At 34.4% G+C, this 18464-nt stretch overlaps 2 protein-coding genes across 6 annotated transcripts; both read left to right on the top strand.

Annotated features, from left to right (window-relative positions):
• Positions 1–1670: 1670 nt before the first annotated feature.
• Positions 1671–6572, top strand: LOC132307936 (uncharacterized). Of its 3 annotated transcripts, none has more exons than XM_059805839.1 (7): positions 1671–2009; positions 2734–3365; positions 4890–5031; positions 5152–5288; positions 5745–5807; positions 5899–5961; positions 6262–6572. In XM_059805839.1, the coding sequence occupies exons 2-7, from the start codon at positions 3174–3176 to the stop codon at positions 6343–6345; spliced, it is 681 nt and encodes a 226-aa protein (XP_059661822.1). In that variant the 5' UTR covers positions 1671–2009; positions 2734–3173; the 3' UTR covers positions 6346–6572. The 3 variants fall into 3 exon arrangements, with proteins under 3 accessions (XP_059661822.1, XP_059661823.1, XP_059661821.1); XM_059805840.1 differs by having other exon boundaries at positions 2716–3365; XM_059805838.1 differs by having other exon boundaries at positions 2538–3365.
• Positions 6573–9865: 3293 nt separating this feature from the next.
• On the top strand, positions 9866–17436 carry LOC132307935 (probable E3 ubiquitin-protein ligase RHB1A). 3 transcript variants are annotated; one of them, XM_059805836.1, is made up of 6 exons: positions 9866–9984; positions 10112–10153; positions 12721–12812; positions 16083–16527; positions 16676–16785; positions 16919–17436. In XM_059805836.1, exons 3-6 carry the CDS (start codon positions 12747–12749, stop codon positions 16946–16948), a joined length of 651 nt encoding a protein of 216 aa, XP_059661819.1. In that variant the 5' UTR covers positions 9866–9984; positions 10112–10153; positions 12721–12746; the 3' UTR covers positions 16949–17436. The 3 variants fall into 3 exon arrangements, with proteins under 3 accessions (XP_059661819.1, XP_059661818.1, XP_059661820.1); XM_059805835.1 differs by having other exon boundaries at positions 12685–12812; XM_059805837.1 differs by lacking the exon at positions 9866–9984 and having other exon boundaries at positions 9991–10153.
• Positions 17437–18464: the final 1028 nt, after the last annotated feature.

The following is an 18464-nucleotide window of genomic DNA, read 5'->3' as shown; positions in this document are numbered from 1 at the left end:
GCATTATATGAATTTTTTCATATATACATGTAATATATAAATTTATTATATATTATATAGTAAGCGGGGCAGACCAGGGGACACTTGCCCCGGGCAGGCACCGACTCCGCCTCGTAAGGGTTGATTTTGGCCTAAATGTATTAAGTAACTATTCAATCTATTGTACTTTTATTATTTTTTTAATGTAAAATATATATATATATTTTTGGACAAAGTAGCATTTTAAGGATATTCTCTGATTTTAAATAAATATTGAGTATGGCATAAATAAGCAAGAGTGTTAGATTTTATGACAGAAAAAGTCAATACCTTCAACTAGAGGGGAGGTTATTATTTAGGTAATATAGTGGACGGGTAAATATTCTTATTACTTCGAGGTTTATATATAAATTTTACTTTTTTTTCATCATGAACCATCTAATTCTGTTAAGTTAGTAACTCTGGAAAAATACTTGAACTCCAAGATAATAAAGAGTGATGAAATACACACTATTGTGGATGTCATTCAGCCATGTCATTCTGTGCTGAAGTATTAATACAACTAGTTTGGTGAACAATTCCAAGGTTAGCTAAATATGTTTGAAAAATTCCCTACTACATTACAATATATCTTTTTAAGGAATAACTCTAGTCTTGGAGACTCATCAAGGCACGAAAAGTCTCTTCGAAGTGTGCATAATTGCATAAACAAGTTCACACTAACTTGTGTGCAAAATTGCATAGACAAGTTCACACTAACTTGTCAATTGGAAATCCAATTCTAAATTTTCTTTAGGGGGTATCAAAAAAGAATTAAAAGTTCGCAAATATTTACTTATACCTTACCATATATCTCAATGAATTGATAAACATTTAAAATTAAATGAAAGGAAGAGAATAAAAGATGACTGAGATATTCATAGGGAAGAGAATAAGCGTTTTCCTCTTTTAAAATTGATAATTTAATTTGATGGGTAGTATAAAAGGAAAGATAAATTTTTAAGTTGTTTTTATCATTAAATCCATCATTTACTTTATTTATAGAATTTATTAAATATTTATAAAGGGTGATGCAATAATTTAAAACTTCTATAATAGACTAATTTGTTTCTCTAATATCTTCCACCCATATATGAATGAATGAAACTTTGTGAAGGAGTAAGGATGATATCCTTTCTATTATTCTTTATTTCCTTATATTATTTATACAGAACTAAGAAATTTTTTTTTTTTTTCTATCTCCTATTTTCCTTCCCGCGGAACATAACAATAAAAAATGTGATATATATGCGATTTTAAAGTGATCTATAGTGAACTATGCTTTAATTGTGTGAGTCCTTGTTAGGAAATTCACCCCATTAACATCCCATAAAATAAAGTAAATAATTGTCTTTAATATATCATCCGTACTTATTGTATAATGGGCTGATAAAGTTGACTTCCCTGTACTTGTCCCAATTTTGGATTAACAAGTACCACTATTTACACTAGCTAACACAGTGTTTATGTAGTATCTGTCTTCTACCCATCCCTTCACTTCACAAACAGACAAAAAAGAAAATGGTAGCCGAGCCAAAACTGACAGCCAACGGCTCATTAGCCAATTCTCAAGCCAACATAAGGAAAAACCGGTTACTGAATAAAGGAGTGTGACCGTACGTCATGTATGCTAGTAGCATAATTGCAGCAGGTCGTTTCCAATGGCAGTTGGTAAGCATTTAGTGTATGTCTTCCCTCTCTTTCTCTCTCTACTTTCTCTCTCTACATGCTTACGGTCTCTGATTTGATTGAAATAATCCCTCAGCACACACACCAGAGCACACACCACACCACACACTCCAAATTCCCGCATTTTCTTCACTCAATCCATCTCCCACCTCCGATTTCACTCAGATCCATTCCACATTCCCCAATTTCTCAACCCGAAATCCCATTTTTCTCCCCCGAAAAACCCCTGCTTTCACTGTTTTCGCTCTCTTCAGGCTCGCATTTCGTGGTGGTGTCATGCTGATTCGAAGTTGTACATACAGGTATTTTGAGTGCGTCGATGATGTATAATTATCTATAATTAACTTTGTTGCATTTAGTTCCAATAATTTGTTCCTTGTACTTCATGACCTTTCGCTTAGTATTTCTAATTACTCATGGTTCATTTCTAGGGTTCTTTAGTTGAATTCAGATTCTTCATTATCCTTATTATGAAGCTTAAATGGATATTTTTTTTCCCCTTTTGGTAGTACAATCTGAATTCACTGCTACACACACACACATGCATGAATATGCATTTTTGTAGTATTGGGGAACTTAATTATATTCTGAGAACAATTTTTATTATTATTTTGTATTCTTTATTTTCCAATACGATGTTAGAAAGAAATTGGAAGAGAGAATAAAGAGATTGGGGTTAGTAAATTTTAAGTTAAATTCAATCGTGATTTGGTGAAATTAAAGAGCTTAATTAAGAAATTGAGGGTTTAATGATCTTTGTTATTATATTATCTTGAGTCTATATAATCTGACTGTGCTTGTGGTTGTTCATTTATTGTCATCAACCTCAGTCCGTGAATGGGAGAAATTGGATAAACTTGGTGGCTCCTCGCATTCAACAGTCTCTGAAAAATTTCGTGTTAAACCCTAAGAATAACTCATTAACTCAGAGCAGCTCTCTCTCTCCCTCGCACAAACACAATCTGATATTGGTTATTTTTATGGCTTTGATCTCTTTATCACATAAAGCCAACCTTTACTTTTCAGGGATTTTGACGGAGCTTGAGGTTTTCTACTATAGTATCAGAGCTTCTTTCCCATTGAAAGTACCAAAAACTCTTTTGCTCAGCAAATCACTATGAAGATAAGTTAGATAAAAAAAATTGAATGACAACTTTTACAGAACGGACGCCATGTGAAACTGAATATGGTGGGTTCATCTTCCGGGATAGAGTTTTTGGCTTTTCAACAATTTAGCTTTTGGGTTCTGGGTTTTGAATGTTATGTCCACCATGCTACTTGTTATCTTGTGAATTGGGTTCGTTTAGCCAACTTATTGCCGCGGGGAAGGTTCAGTGGTATTTAAAGGTTTTGGGTGTTGGACGGTGGAGGAATAGTTTGCTGTTTTGCTTCTTTTCAAGTTAATTGGATTTGCTTGATTACTACTTCTGGTTTGAAATTGGGTGGAAGAAATTTACGGCACAAATATGCTGGAGACTGAGCTATGTTCTTCTCGGATTCTCTCGCCTTTTCGCGAGGAAAGCGGCGATGAAGAGCTTTCTGTGCTTCCTAGGCACACCAAAGTTATTGTAACAGGAAACAACAGAACAAAGTCTGTTTTGGTTGGTTTGCAAGGCGTAGTCAAGAAGGCTGTTGGCCTTGGTGGTTGGCACTGGCTGGTATTCCCTTCACTTTTTGTTTCATAATTCATCTCTTTCTTTTTCTTTCATAATTCATTCATTTATTAACTCAATATAATTGATTTTATTTTGATGATATTATTCTTATAACTCCCGGATAGATAAAGGAAATAATCTAAAGCATTACATAAGATGGTATCCATAATTTTACAAGTTTCAGTGTAGACCAACAAAATAAGTATGAGTATCTAATCTACCAGCAACGAATTAACACCATGCCATATCTTAAAAACTTCCAAATCTTATCCGTCTTTTAACGGGATTTTCTTTTTATTGACATTAAAATTATTTATATATATAATTTAGTTTCCTTTTCTGTTACCTTTCCGAATTCTATTGATAGTGTTTCCCTTTTTATCTAAGAAATTCTTCAGTTTTGGTATTTCTTTTCCTTTAATTGGGGTGTGGAAAATTTGTAAACCGTCTTCTTTGGCTAAGATTTTTCTTTTATAGTCCTCATTAGAGTTTTTTGTTAGCCACCGTCAAGTATCAACAAGCTCCATCTTTATTTTTCCACATGGATTCAGGGCAACAGGTAAGTCAGTCTTAGTTCCTTTTGTAGCTTTTTCTCTGGTGACAATTGTTGCAGAGAAGTTCGTTTCTTAGGGGTGGGGGTAATTAGTTTATTTTCCTCCAAGTAAAGTGAACGAAAGAAAATAAGAAAATTGTTTATTTTTACTGAAAGGAATCATATCCGAATGCAAGATCCCTCTCTGGATATATATATTTTTATTAGTACTATTACCAACTCCTGTTTGTGGAAAAATATATCCGTATCATATCATATCTAAAAGTTAGTTCTAAATGTTATTTTTCTGGATAAATGTTTTCCTTTTTTTTAAAATATATTTTAATTTTAGTTTTGCCAATTTTTATTTTATTTTATTATTTTGTGGCCTAATTCTTGCAGTGAAAATAGTTTAGAACAAAAATAGCTGTTGATTAAATCTTTTTGTTTATTTTTTGAAGAACATAAGATTGTAGATATTTCTTAGAAGGTGGCCAAGATTTCAAAGTCATATTGTTTCTCTGATTAAATACTTAGTTAATTTATTGTATTAGGTTTTTGTGGATTTGAAAACAATTGATTCTATTGGCAAGTGAAAATCAAGACAAAGTAACAGAAAATGGACCAAAGGCATTGTAGTCTAATGGTACTTTCTCACCTTTCAAAGTAGAAGGTCGATGGTTCAAGTCTCTCCAAAAGGGGCAAAATGGGTGGGTGGGTGTGTTTCTTAGCAATGAAAAAAAAAAAATGGTATTTTGCAGATTCTGAATTTGATTGATCTCCACTGCTCTTCTGTAGATTTTTTTATTGTATTATTTAAATATTATACTATTATTGTTTTTGTTTTTGGGGTACCTTTAAGAAAAGGGATGGGTATAATAATCGATTATGTAGGTGCAAGTTTTAGTTATGCTTTTGGTCTTGGATTTGGAGGTTTATGTTGTCACATTGGGATGGGTTAAATTGGTATTCAATATACTTTTATGATATACAAGGTTTTAAAGAACGGAGTTGAAGTGAAGCTGCAAAGGAATGCTCTGAGTGTGCTGGAACCTCCCACTGGGAATGAAGAAGATGAAGATGACTTTGATAATTCAAGCAGTGGCTCCGACATTGGTGAAAAGGACAATGATTTCTGTAAGTTTTATAATTTTTTTACCCATCAAACCCTAAAACTAGTTCTCAGGACCATGTCCACCAATTGTTGTTTGGAAAATTGGCCTCCCTGTTAAGGTTGTTACTATTTCTTTTTGGCAGCTGGTGGTATTGAGTTCAGCAAACTGAGTAAGCCAAGAGTTAGGTATGCAAGGCCATGGGTTCTATCTACTTCGGCAAAGTCAGCAAATCGTAGCAGTTGCAGAGATGTTCCATCTCATATTCACACCCCTCAACCGGTAAGCAACCTGGAGAAATTCTCTCATATAACTGGAATCAATATAACTCTGCATAGTAATACCTGGGTTGCCATGCACTACCAACATGAAATGTGTCACCGTACACAAATGGTTGGAATGTTGGATGGCCTGAATGACTAGGGCGGGTAAAAATTTTTAGTGACGGATTTCAAAAAAAAAAAAAAAAAAAGGAAAAGATTTTGCATGTGTTTACTGAAAAGCTTCTTTTTTGTTATGTTGTTGGATTTTTTTTTTTTTTTCCTATGTATTCCACTTCCTTACGTAACAGAAATTTAAATGGTCCATTTCCACTCTAAAATCATACAGTGACATTTTACCAAGAAGATATTCAATTAGGGTTTCTAAACGGATTATTACTTTGCAACCCCTACTGTTATCGAATTTACAACTGGCACTGCTACCTACTTATTTATATATGTTCATGTGGATGTTCAGAGAGTGAACTTGGCAAAATTAGGGAGCGGCTCATTGTGGAGATATTGTAGAAGCTTCAACCTTGTGGGTCTTTCTAACTTTTTCAATATATGCATTTTCCCTAAATTTTGGGACATATTCGCCTAACTTGGTGATTTGGAATTTTCAATTACAGGTTAATTCCAATCCTACAAAGGATCAAATGGTTAATGCCATTAACCAACATTTCACTTCACAGGTATCTCTCTCACACACACACACACATGCAAGAAAATCCCCTCCTGTGAACAGTAGTTCCTGTTCCGTCTAGTTTGGGATGCACTTTAGAAAAAGATTGGGATGTTTGCTAGATATCCCAACTTTTCTGTAAGGTGCATCCCAAACTGGACGGAGCAGGAACTACTGTTTCACTGGAGAGGATTCAGTCCGCAAACAAGACAGTTAATATTCACAATCCCAAAATTTATGATTTTCTGGGGTCTGTTTGGACATAGCCACAGCGAAAGGACTGATGCATTCATTAAATTTCTTTTTACAGCAACTGGATGAGGTACAAGTGATTGTGGAGTTCATCCGTGCAGCCAAGAGACTGAAGTCAGTAGACACAGAGAGTAGGGAGTGATTAGGAGAAACTTCATGTTCAATGATTGTATGGTTTATATAACTGTGTTAACCCTAACCTATCTTTCAACTCTAATTATAGACTGCTGTTGGAGAGTTCTAGCTGGTTGTCCAGCCATATCCCCATCTCTCACATATCCTAACCAGTAAGATGGGCGCTGTCGCCCACTTATATATTAATTGTAACCTTAATTTCCTGTGGTATATAAGAGCCATCATCATTGAACACTCGTTACATGTTAAGGAAATTGTGTTCCTAGTACAGATAGGGTAGAACCAAGGTTTATTTGAACTTGCACTTCTAATTACTTGTGTGCAGGGTGTATCTGACATTTTTGTTTATTAGGGGACGTGGAACGTCACAACCACTCATTGGCACGTAAATTTTAATCAACCTACATGTGTTATGATGTAGTGTTAATCAATCTAAAAAATAATAATCTTTGTTCCTTATCCATATAAGGTTATTGAACCTCGAACTTTCGCTGCATTCATGAATCAGGTTCTAGGGAACAAGTTTTTCTGTGGGAGTGAGTTTTTTCTATGCGGGGACTGTGTGATATATATGTGTGTGTATATATATATATATGTATGTATGTATGTTGGCCAGTCCAGGCTGTCATTTGGTGTCACGGGGTTTGTGTCAAACAGTGTGCGATGTGACGTCCATGAATTGAACATTCTTCGAGGACGGAGGTGTTTCAACGTCCATATCAAATCACGGACGAGAATTGTATGCATAATTTGGGGTCCAGCGAAGGGTCACTTTTGCTGATATTACTTATTAGAATTGATTAGTGCAAAAATATCCGTCGTTTAGTTATTATTAGCCACTCCAAAGATTTCGTGCGCCATAGGGTTGTTTGGTTGGGGTCACCACAACTGACCACCATTACATTTCTTGAACTGTGGACCCACCCCCGTCCCCCTCAAAGTGATGCCTTTATGGGCTTCTCAAGCTTTGGCATGCTCCAATTGGTTGAATGAGGCGAATCTGAGCCCAGTATATTCAGCCAATTAAAATGAAAATTAATATAGCAGCGAGTTGAGAGCAGTAGTTTTTAAAATTAAGCGGGATTAATTTCATAATAGTACTATTTTCATAATTGAGATACTCCAATGACATGACATGTCCAACGCATTCAATATTTTCTTTAAATGACTGATAGAATTGTGAATTGGACAAAACTGTGTCGCCAAGTTTAGAGATAGATTTGAGAAAAATATTTATGACAAGTTGGTTTTGCTCTGGTGATAAAGGGCCATACCTTAATGTGCCCCCACCCTATTTTCCTAGTTGGAATCTTCTTTCACCTAAGCCCCACTAACTTTCAACATTTGTAACTATTGTCATGTAAAAAAATAAAAATAAAAAAAAATTAAGGAGAATAATTGTTTGAGAATTTTCTACCCTACCATACCTATGTTTTTAAAGAGGTTAGCTTGTTAACCTGATTAATAATTTATTTACCAAACAAAACATTTAATATCCAATAAAATAATAAAAATCACAAGGCATAATCTGGGTTTATGTTAAAATTGCCTAATTGTTCATGGTAATTGAGCCTAAGGTTACACATGTCATATATGACACGTTGAGTTGAACGGGTATAAATGAATTTCACGAGTTAAACTCCTTAACCCTAACATGACACAATTAAGTAAATGAGTTAATTATGTCTACCATTTATGACCGAAATTAACTTTACGTATCCAACTTTGCCGCCCCTACAGTCCCTACTATCCAACACAAATATGAATATAATTTATAGTTAAAACTTGATTTTGGGAAGGAAGAAACTATCAGGAAGTTGTGCTCTCACGAGTTTGCGCGCCCTTGGATTGAGAGATTTTGGGAAGGAAGAAGCTATCCAACAACTGTGACGCAAGCTCATGATGAGTGCCACCTTACGATAGACTTGGTGTTCCATAAAATAAAATTAATACACTAGAGAGCAGTGGCCCAATCTATATTAGTCCTAGCCCATCCCAGTTTAGCCATTAGTACAAGCCCACCTAATGACAGCGAAAACCACCAAAGCGCATATAATATTTTGGCCCACTTGACCTGTGTAGTTCTAGCTCATTCTACACTCAGACATTTGTTCTTCTAAGCACAAAAATGGTGGGCCCAGGCTGACTAAAAGGTGCCACGTGGCTAGTTGGTTGCTTTTAGGCTCACCAACTTGGTTGTGTAGAATATTCCAACTCCGCACGTCCCAATTAGAATTAAGTGCCTCTAAAATTTTGTTTACTTTTCAATTGGTACTCCCGCATCAGGACAAGACGCGTTTATTACAAATATACCCTCCTCAGTATCTAAGACAGTCACATTAACATTATATTAATGGACTTAATTATTATTCTTTTTACCAAAAGCCATCTGTCCCAATAGTACAAGGAGGGGGGAGAGAGGTTGGAGTTTCATATGTGGGAAAAAAAAAACAAAAACGGAGTACCTATCAAAATCGTTTGCAATCAATTCAATAAAAAGAGTCTAACAAAATCTGTTTGAAATTACAAATTCTCTAATTTGGTGTTTGATTAAGATTTAATATCTCAAGTTTGGAACATAGAGTTACCTCTATCTAAATTATCTGTCATTCATTTTATTTCTATAGATATTACAATAATTATAACTACTTTATTTTTATTCTTTTTCATCTATTCCAAAAGGTTATTATTATGCTTTTATTTCTTTCATATCTTTGATTACTTGCAAGGGCAGAAATTATTCTCTCTCTTTTCCCTTATTTATTTATTATTATTATTATTATTTTTCCCTCATAACTAACACTTAGGTATGCGGGTCTGCTCTGTCTCCTACTTTAAAATAAAAAAATATAAAAATTAAAGAATAAAAAGTATCCCCAAAGAATCATGGATTACATACATGAACTAAGGGAGAAGCATATAAAATGCAAGTGCAGTCATTTAGACCACCAAAATAAGTTTAGGTATTTTTTAGTTTATTATTATTATAAGTACTTTTCAACATTAAATTATTTTAAAATTTATTTAGTAACTATATTTTTTTAAACACTTTATTTCTATTTATACAATAATATCATTAGGATGTTACCATATTTGATCATAACTTTATTAAAGAAAGAGTATAATTGTCTTTATACAAAATTAAAAGGATAAAATTGTCTAATAAAAAAAAATTACCTAAAATATTTAACCTCTACTAATTTTAAAAGTTTCAAATTTTAGTTTCTTTAAAAAATTTGATAATCGTTATAATTGCTTTTAATGATTACCAAATACATCAAAATGCAACTTTTCAAAATAAAAGCGCTTTCTAAATAGGAGTAATAAAGAAATAATCCAAAACAAGTTCTTATACACATACTATAAAATAAAAATATATATAATCTATATTTATAAATATAAACTAGAATATATATATATATATATATAAGTCACATCTCTACTATTATTATTAGTTAGATATGCAGTTATATATATATATAATCTATATTTACACATATAAAATAGAAAAATAATATAATATTATATATTTTTAGATGTACATACACATAACAAGCACCCACCCAATTGCCCCAAAAAAGAGTGAAAGAAAGCTACCTTCGGCTTTTTCTCTACTCTTCTCTTGTAAATTAGAAGCCCAAATTCAGTGAGTTTGATACACAAAAATTAATTGATTGCTTCTTTGGCTTTCGTGTGTGGATGTATTGTTGTTTTGGAGTTATTTTCTTTTATCTATCGCCAGTCTTCATTAGTTTATCCCTTGTGCTGTGCAGTTTACGAAAAACAGTGGAGGAATCTAGCTGTTTAGGTTTCAGGTAATCAATCCATTGGCGTTCTTCATTCTTTTGTTTCTGTGATTGCCATGGGGTCTGATTAGGTTTTTCCTTGGGTCTTGGGCTGTTTATTGACTCAATTGCTGGTTGTATGTGCTGAGTATTCTCAGAATTTCGTAAAAAAATCTCATTGAGGACTATTATTGTTTCCCTATTTTTCGCTCCATGGTGATCTTATCAGGTTTGTTGTTCTGGTTGATGCAATTTAGTATACTTTAGGGGATAGGGTGTTACTCTAATTTTGGAATGTTGTTGCATGCTTTGTGTTTGGAGCTGGTTTAATCTCAAATTGTGTAGGATAATTGGTTTATGAATCGGATTTTTGAAAGTTAGGAGTTCTTTTTCCTCAAACAATGGGTTTGTATGACCAATTGACCATGGCATGTGGTGACATGGTAAAAATTTGGAATTTCAGGAGACATTGAAATTTAAAATAATCAAGTTTATTTTTATTTTTATTTTTATTTTTTTATTTTTTATTATGGGCCTGTGTGAAAATAATTGGAACTGTATGATTCTGTTTTCAGACTTTGAAACTGGATGTTTGGTTCCTTAGAAACCAAGGATATGTTGTAGTATAATCCTGCATTATGACCACAGACTTATCATTTACAGACGTGATTTACTTGAACATGAGTGTCTTTTATTTTGACGTGGTGACATGAGGCATTTTGGATGAAGAAATCCATAGATTTTAGTCACAGTGTACTTTATATATATATATATATGTATATGCATGTAAGTATGCATCAATACACTATATTGAACCCACCCACACACACCCCCCCCTATATATATGTAATTTTCTATGCGTAAGGAGTGTGTCGGTTCTATTGCTCACTGCAATGGTCGCTATTGGCCTTTTGGACACACACACACACACACACATATATAATATATAAGGAGTGTGTTGGGTCCATTGCTCACTACAATGGTCGCTACTGGGCTCTTGGCCTAGGCGTTGTGACCTCTATCTCCCCAAAGGAGAGGTCAAGGATTCAACCGAGATCTTTTGATGGGGAGGGGACTTCCATTGGGGCTTTGAAGTTCGCTATTCTTTGCTCTCTTTTTAGTTGGGGTATGGGGAGAGATTGTATTTCTTTGGATGAGATTATGGACTTTTTGGGGTCGTTGGGTCCATAGATCTCATTTTCTTCTCTTTCTTTTTTCGTCTTTGTATAGTCCTTGGGACGCGTTCCCCTTTTGAACGCCTTCTAATACATTTTTACTTATCCAAAAAAAAAAAAGAAAAAAGAAAAAGGATTCAATCCCCAAGTGGGGCAAATTGTGTGCGTGTATGTGTGTGTTGTCTGATTACTAAAAAATGTGGTAAAAGCTTTGCTGCTGTGGGAAGATGCAGTTTGGGTCCAAGGGTAGCCACTTTATCTCAAATTTTAGGTGTCAGTCTACTCCTCCAGGCTATATTGCATTGCATAGGCCGCGAGACTAATTAGCTAATGCCCTTCACTTCGTTGTGCATATAGAAAACTATGGAGTAAAATATTACTGGAAACTACTATAAATGTTCCATATAAAAAAATATAATGCCTTGTATTTCTGCATTTTATTTGAGTAGAAATGGTAAGACTTTGTCACTACATGAGTTAAAATAGGTATTATGTGCAGGTAAACTTTGGTGTTGAAAACACATGTTCCAAACATGCCAATTATTGATTGGAATAAGTGTGTTGTATACCATAGCCATATGCACCCCTTAAGAATTGTCCATACCATTAGTTTCCAATTAAGCTAAATAGCATGTGAATGGCGGGACATTGTTGCATTGTTTCATCCTAACAGGTTACCCGAGCATGCTGTGTGTGCGGCATATGTGAAGCTACTCATCATCATCTTTGCCTTAATCCCATATGAGTGGGGTCGGCCACAATTCTCTCTCTCTCCAATCTTTTGTATTACATGTCATTTCACCTACTATGTTTAATATGTGAAGCTACTATTAGTAGAAAAACATTACATAAACTGGTTTAGTGCTTTATGGAGGTAGATATTCCTTTCATTATGGGTTTTTGAATTTTTTTGGAAATAAGGACACAAAAGAACATACTATCTAAATATTATGTATATTCGTTCTCTTGGTCAATTGCACACTTGTTATGCTGTAACTTAAACCCACATCTGCCACAGTTAATAAATCTACCTTGATTTTTGCACTTTTAATTATTTCTATCTGATTTCATTATCATGTGAACTCGGGTTATTTGGATTTTGAAATAGTAGGAAACATCTTGTTTTGCTTTTAGTATATGGTATGCCCATTATTTTTTTTCCCTTTAAAATTTAGATGCTCACTTCATAGAATATTTAACATTATTGCTACCTAATTCTTCATATTCACATTTTCTTTGGCACCCTTGCTTGATCTTTGTTGATAATTTTTCTGAGAGAGAATCGTAGTGCCCATGTTTATTGAAGCATGACAATAACTTTATTTGTACTTTTACTATGACATTGCTTACTTTTCATCTAAGCGAATGTTGTTTTCTTATGCCAAGGGGAGTGCAAAATGAACAAACTGCTGATTGCTTCAGGTGGATAATAGAGATAACTAATAGAAATGGGAGGCTGTTGCTGCTGTTCTTCTAAAGGAGTGGAACTGAGTAGTTCACCACCATTCTATCATGTAAGTAATATAATCGCACTCACACCAGATACTTTCTTGTATGATCTTAACTTCTCAAGCTAGAGTTGAACTTCTCAAGCTAGAGTTGAATGCCGTGTTCATGGTGTAAACCTGGTTTCTGCTGCATAGTCTACATACAAAGTGAAAATATATATACAGAGTGAAACATAACTATGCTATCTAGAGTTTCTTCAATGTTATGGTTTCCAATTATTACATGAAGTAACAGCGAACAGTGAGGTTAGATAATTCATATATATATATATATATATATATATATATATATATATATATTTTCAATTGGGGAGTCATATAATCTATTTGTTGCCCGTTAAAGATAACTCTTTTTAGTCATGTCTTAGTAGTCTTATGTGGTGATTAAAAATATTAGAATTGTATGGTCTAGATTTGTTTCACTTGGTGTGGAAACTGTGTTTTTCTTTGTAAGCCTTTGACAACATTTTCTGTGATCTGAAGATCATTTTGCCGCTAAACTTAGGAGATTCGGTCTTTTTCCAAGTCCAGAATGAAGTGGATCTGTATTTGACAATTTGACCCCTGTGCTCCTCTCTCTCTCTCTCTCTCTCTCTGTCTCTCTTATTCTTCCTCAGTGGTATTTTCTCTAATTAGCATAGAGTATTATCTATCAAAAATAAAAAATAAAAAAATAGTATAAATTCATAATTTGTGATCCTTCTACCGAGCATATACTCATATGATGTTAGAGCAAGCCTTGACTGCTGAAATATTGTTACAGAAATGTGATGGCTGCAAGGCATGCATGTGGTATTGGATCTTCAAGAGGAATCTAGTGGTTGAAGAAGATATATACGAGCTTCAGAGAAACCTAAAATTGTTGTTGCTGCATGTGATATAGATGCAAATTTTTGAGCATGATAAGTAATCATATGAGAATACCTCTTTTTCTTTTGTGTTACTTCATTAGAATCCTAGAAGATCAGAAACTTGAATTTCAAGTGACTTTTGTTCTAAAACATGACCAGTCCCTGAAACAGTTCGCAGGCTGAGTTTCACAAACATTTGATTTTAGTGGATTTATTTGATCAAATTTTACTGTAGTAAAATTCCTTTTTCCTTTCCTTTTTGGTTGTGTGTGTGAGTGGATGGATTTCCTGGAAGAGTAGGTGGTTGATTTTGTGATTATTAGGTGTCACAGTTCAATCTGATCACTGTAAATTCAATACTTCAGAGAATCAGAGTCAAACTTAGTATTATTGATGTAGGAAAGATGTAGAAAAGGGTCATCATCCAGCGTATTCCCTGTTGATCAATGGTTTGTGGAGGGTGAATGAAGCACATTGCTCTGCTGAGAAGTTGTCAGCGAATAGGTGCTGAATTCTGTGGATTAGTTGTAAACAGCTTGTAGAGTTCTATCATGGAAATGAGGGGTGAGGTGTAAAAAAGGATTTCAAACTTACCTTTGTGATCTGACTTCAAAGTTTCATGCTTCATTTGGTATGGGGTAAGAAATACTGTTGGGATAAGTTGCTTCCTGTTTTATCAAATGGTAAAAACCAATTCTTTATAGCATAAATAACAAGGTCATTGTTCCCAGTAATATTTTGTGTGCATTTTGACATCATAAAAGCATATGTTGATACACAACATATGAAAAAAAAAAGAAAAAAAGAAAGGAGATGAATTTCAGAAGGATATGAAGATGACCCCATATGTTTTGAAGAATAAATCTGTAGCTAATGGCCTTGTTGGTACACCACATTGAAGAATTAATTGTCCCAAGGGCCATGATTGGTGTCCTCTACTTCATCTGTAGAGTCTTCTGCAAAATATCATAATAAACTTGATGTTCATGACTGGAGAAGTTTGTGTTGTGGTCAGATACTATTCAAGTTGTGAAGATAGTGGTGTTTTAGAAAATGATCAGGCCAGAAGTAGAAATTTAGTCTCATCAATAACCATAATATATTGATTATTTTCAATGAAGAGGCTGGGGCAAATGTCTTTATGCTCTTCCTGCCTTCTCTCAAGTTTCATTGTCTCTTCATCCATGGTATTGTGATGGAAGAACAAATCATGGTGCTGCCAAGAATACTAAGACCGTTCTACAAAGATGACTTGAACTCGTTTTTTTAGGTCCCAAACTCCTAATACGTTATTATACTTGCCAAGCCAACTGCTTGTTGGCTTTCTCATTGCGGCTTAGCTTTTTAAAGAAGCTTAGGAGAAAAGAGCTGTGGATATATTACTTGGCACCAGTTTGAGGGATCATGATACTGTAACTCAAGGGTTTGACTGTTTTTTCCAACTACAACAAACAAAGCCTTTTCCCGACTACTTGGGTTTGGTTACATGAAACCTTCCATTCCGCTTCTATTTAAGGCCATAGCCTCAACAAACCACAAGTTATCATATTTTAAGGGTAGTTTTTTGGTGTCCTATTAAGCTCTGACCATCTATAGCGTCCTCCCATCTTAAATCCTTTAATGGTAAAATTTATTTTTCATTCTTAATAATTCTACATATTTCTTCAGCTAATGGTTGCTATATTATCTCATGCTTATTAAATTGTAATTAGCTAACTCCTAAACAATTGCAATTATGGGTGGAAAATGATGGATATATTTTCAATACCAAATCCCAACCATTATTAAACCTTTGTTAAATCCTTTTCTTATTTTGGTACCTAATAAATAGTTTGCTTGGTGATGATATTTTTGCAGGGATGTTGAGCATTGAACTTCTTTTTACAATTTACTAAATTTTCCTCGCCAATTAACTATGTCAAGTTTAGAATAATTTTGGCCTATGCTACTGATTTTTTTTCCCGATCAAAGATTAAAAAAACAAAAATGCTAACTGGAGAGATGGGCTTGTCAATGAATGATTATATGATTTTTGGAAGAGCCTAGAGTTTGATTGTTTTTTACATAGTACTGTATATCATTAGCACCTATGGTGAATTGCGGTTCTGATAAGTTGCCAATTCTGCTAAAATTGTCTGCTTCAAGTACTGCGTTGGAGCTGGTTAGTTATAAATCTGCTGCACCCACTTTCTGGATGTTTTGGAGACCTGCATTTTAGTGTGAAATAATTAACAAACATTGGGCCTTTGCACGTAGATGGCTTTACTAAGTATTCTTTTGATTTGGAAATGTACTTAATTGCATCTATTTTACTCACAAAGGTCTAGAAATTGATTTTACTGACAACCATGTTAATTTTATTGTTATGAAGTCATCTCACGAAGTTATTTCTTGTGTTTTGTGTTGCTTTTGCCCTGTTCTGCAGTACCCAAGAGTGTCAGAAGAGCGTGAGCCCTTGTCATCTCAGCATGTCCCATCCTCTGCACTCTCTACAGGACTCTTAGTTAATACCAATTTGGAAACTTCGTTCCCTGACACTTACAGACCACCTCCTGCACCAATACCATTTAATGCAAATCTAGGACTTCCCCAAACTGCACTGGGCAATCGTGAAAATTGCGGCAACAAGAGTGATACGGTTGTGCCGACAACGAATACCGAGTCTAATGAACTAACAGATAGTGGCAACACTTTCGAAACATCAGAAAAAGACTTGAAGGAATCCGACTGCAAGGGAAAAACTGATACTGAACTTGTTTCATCAAAAGAACTGGCAGTTGAACTTGAGAAGTCTGGTGAACTTAAAAAGTCCACTGAAACTCCTATTTCAGCACCGGAGGAAGAGGAGGTTTGTCCTACCTGTCTTGAAGGTATTGAAACTACCTGTTTTCTGAACTCTTTAATTTTGGGCAATTTTTCTTACCTTCAGGAATTCTAGGCCACAGTTTGCATACAATGTTGTGTTTGGACTAGAAAAGTCGTAACTCGTTGATTTTTTGCTCCTGTACGCTGCTGCAGAATATGACACTGAGAATCCAAAAATTATTACAAAATGTGAACATCATTTTCACCTTTCATGCATTCTTGAATGGATGGAAAGAAGCGACACTTGTCCTGTTTGCGATCAGGTTCGTCTTGAATTTCATTTTTACTGTTTTTATGATTAGATAAGAACCCATTGCTGTTGTTAATTTGTTCGTTTGTTAACAATGTATGTAAATGCTACAAGGTCACAGACTTTTTTTTTTTTTTATGGTGCAGGAAATGATATACAGTCCTGGTGATAGCTAGCTATCTGCAACTGTGCAATCAACTTCATAGCTTTTCACGGTCCAACTTCATAAATCAGAAATTTTGGATGCATGATTGTCGTCGTTTTTACAGCGTTCAGTGGCAGCCTCAGGTTTAGCTGTAGTGTGGTCATTTTGTTTGTTGTGAAGTAGACATGTCTCTTAAATGCATTGTGTTTCTGGGCTCATTTTATTTGAACTTGAAAGGAAGAAGAAAAGAAAAGAAAAAGGCAACAAAAATGAAGTAAATCAAGTTTGTCATAACGCAATTCCCCTGGCCCATTTTCTGTATATTCATCCCGGGTTTATATGGGTGGAAATGGGATGCAAGCGTAGGTACTTCAGTGCCAAACAGTAGAAGCCTCGACACACTCAACCTAAATGGATACAATACACATCAAGCCCTACCGTAGTGGATAATATGCAAGTCCCTACGTACTTCATAGTACATATATTTTTTGTTATATAGTTTGGTGTTCATCTCTCTCACTCTCTCTCTCTCTCTCTCTCTCACACACACACACACACACTCACACACTGGATATCTGAATATGCAAGTGTGTGCATGATACATCTACTTTGGCTTCGAAGCTTGAATCGGACGGTGTGCCTTATTTGCAAGGTCCAATTAACGGGTGATGATGTGTAAGATAAGCCGTAAAAAAAAAATAGTTAATAATTGAGTGATTGTAGCTTGTCGATCAAAAAGGTTAAAACTAAAGAAAGAATGGGGGGCGAGTGATTTGGAGTAATCTGGAACTCTACAAGTGCAATTAACCGTGTTTCTCAGTGGAAATATATATATATATATATAGATAGAGAGAGAGAGAAAGAGAGAGAGGTATGTATATGTAATGGGGTTGTGTGTGTAACTCAAAAGGATTCTAAAATGGTGAACCTTTTATTCTTTACGGGAAATTTTATTGTTTTTTAATGTTTTTAACTCTTTACGTGTTTCTGTGTTATTCCGATCTTTCGTTGATTTCTTGTGGTTTTATTGATGAAAACTGTTTAGTTTCTAGTCTAAAGTTTACTCTTTCGAAAGTCAATATCAATCTAGCCAACTCTCAATAAACCCAATCTTGATTAGGCGCGTAAGCTTATTATAGTGATATTGACACTGAATCAAAGCACCTTCAGGGTTGAGCGTCTCAAGTTTTGTTTTATTAATATATTTTTTTTTCAAGTGTCATCATCGTCTACGTACATATAAATATATATATTTAGAAACGCGAAGTTCACATTCTTAAGAAAAGGTTTTTTTTATTTGTTAAAAAAATGAAAAATAATTACCATCTTCAATATTAATAATAATAATATTTTTTTGAAAGGTTAATACTAATAAGGGCGAATTGCAAAAAATCGTAGCTACTTGCGAAAAATCTCCCTCATGAATATTTTTGGCAAAAAACTCTCCTCAACTATTTCAAGAGTATTTTTAATTGATATAAGTGATTGTTTGAGTGAATTTTTCGGACGAAATTACCCCTTAACATATTACTACTTAGATAATTTAT

This window comes from Cornus florida, unplaced genomic scaffold (genome assembly GCF_030987335.1).
Source record: "Cornus florida cultivar Cherokee Brave unplaced genomic scaffold, ASM3098733v1 CherokeeBrave_3.0.0_Hap2_Chr05, whole genome shotgun sequence".
NCBI lineage: Eukaryota > Viridiplantae > Streptophyta > Magnoliopsida > Cornales > Cornaceae > Cornus > Cornus florida.
Note: the sequence above shows the minus strand (reverse complement) of the source record. Positions and strands in the feature narration are given on the sequence as shown.

Bases quoted from the DNA above. Each gene is read 5' to 3' on its own strand.
- LOC132307936 (XM_059805839.1), top strand. From the start codon at position 3,174: ATGCTGGAGACTGAGCTATGTTCTTCTCGGATTCTCTCGCCTTTTCGC. The intron at 5,032-5,151 runs GTAAGTTTTATA...TCTTTTTGGCAG, and splicing joins TGAAAAGGACAATGATTTCT to CTGGTGGTATTGAGTTCAGC. The intron at 5,808-5,898 runs GTGGGTCTTTCT...TTTCAATTACAG, and splicing joins ATTGTAGAAGCTTCAACCTT to GTTAATTCCAATCCTACAAA.
- LOC132307935 (XM_059805836.1), top strand. From the start codon at position 12,747: ATGGGAGGCTGTTGCTGCTGTTCTTCTAAAGGAGTGGAACTGAGTAGT. The intron at 12,813-16,082 runs GTAAGTAATATA...CCTGTTCTGCAG, and splicing joins GTTCACCACCATTCTATCAT to TACCCAAGAGTGTCAGAAGA. The intron at 16,786-16,918 runs GTTCGTCTTGAA...TTTATGGTGCAG, and splicing joins CTTGTCCTGTTTGCGATCAG to GAAATGATATACAGTCCTGG.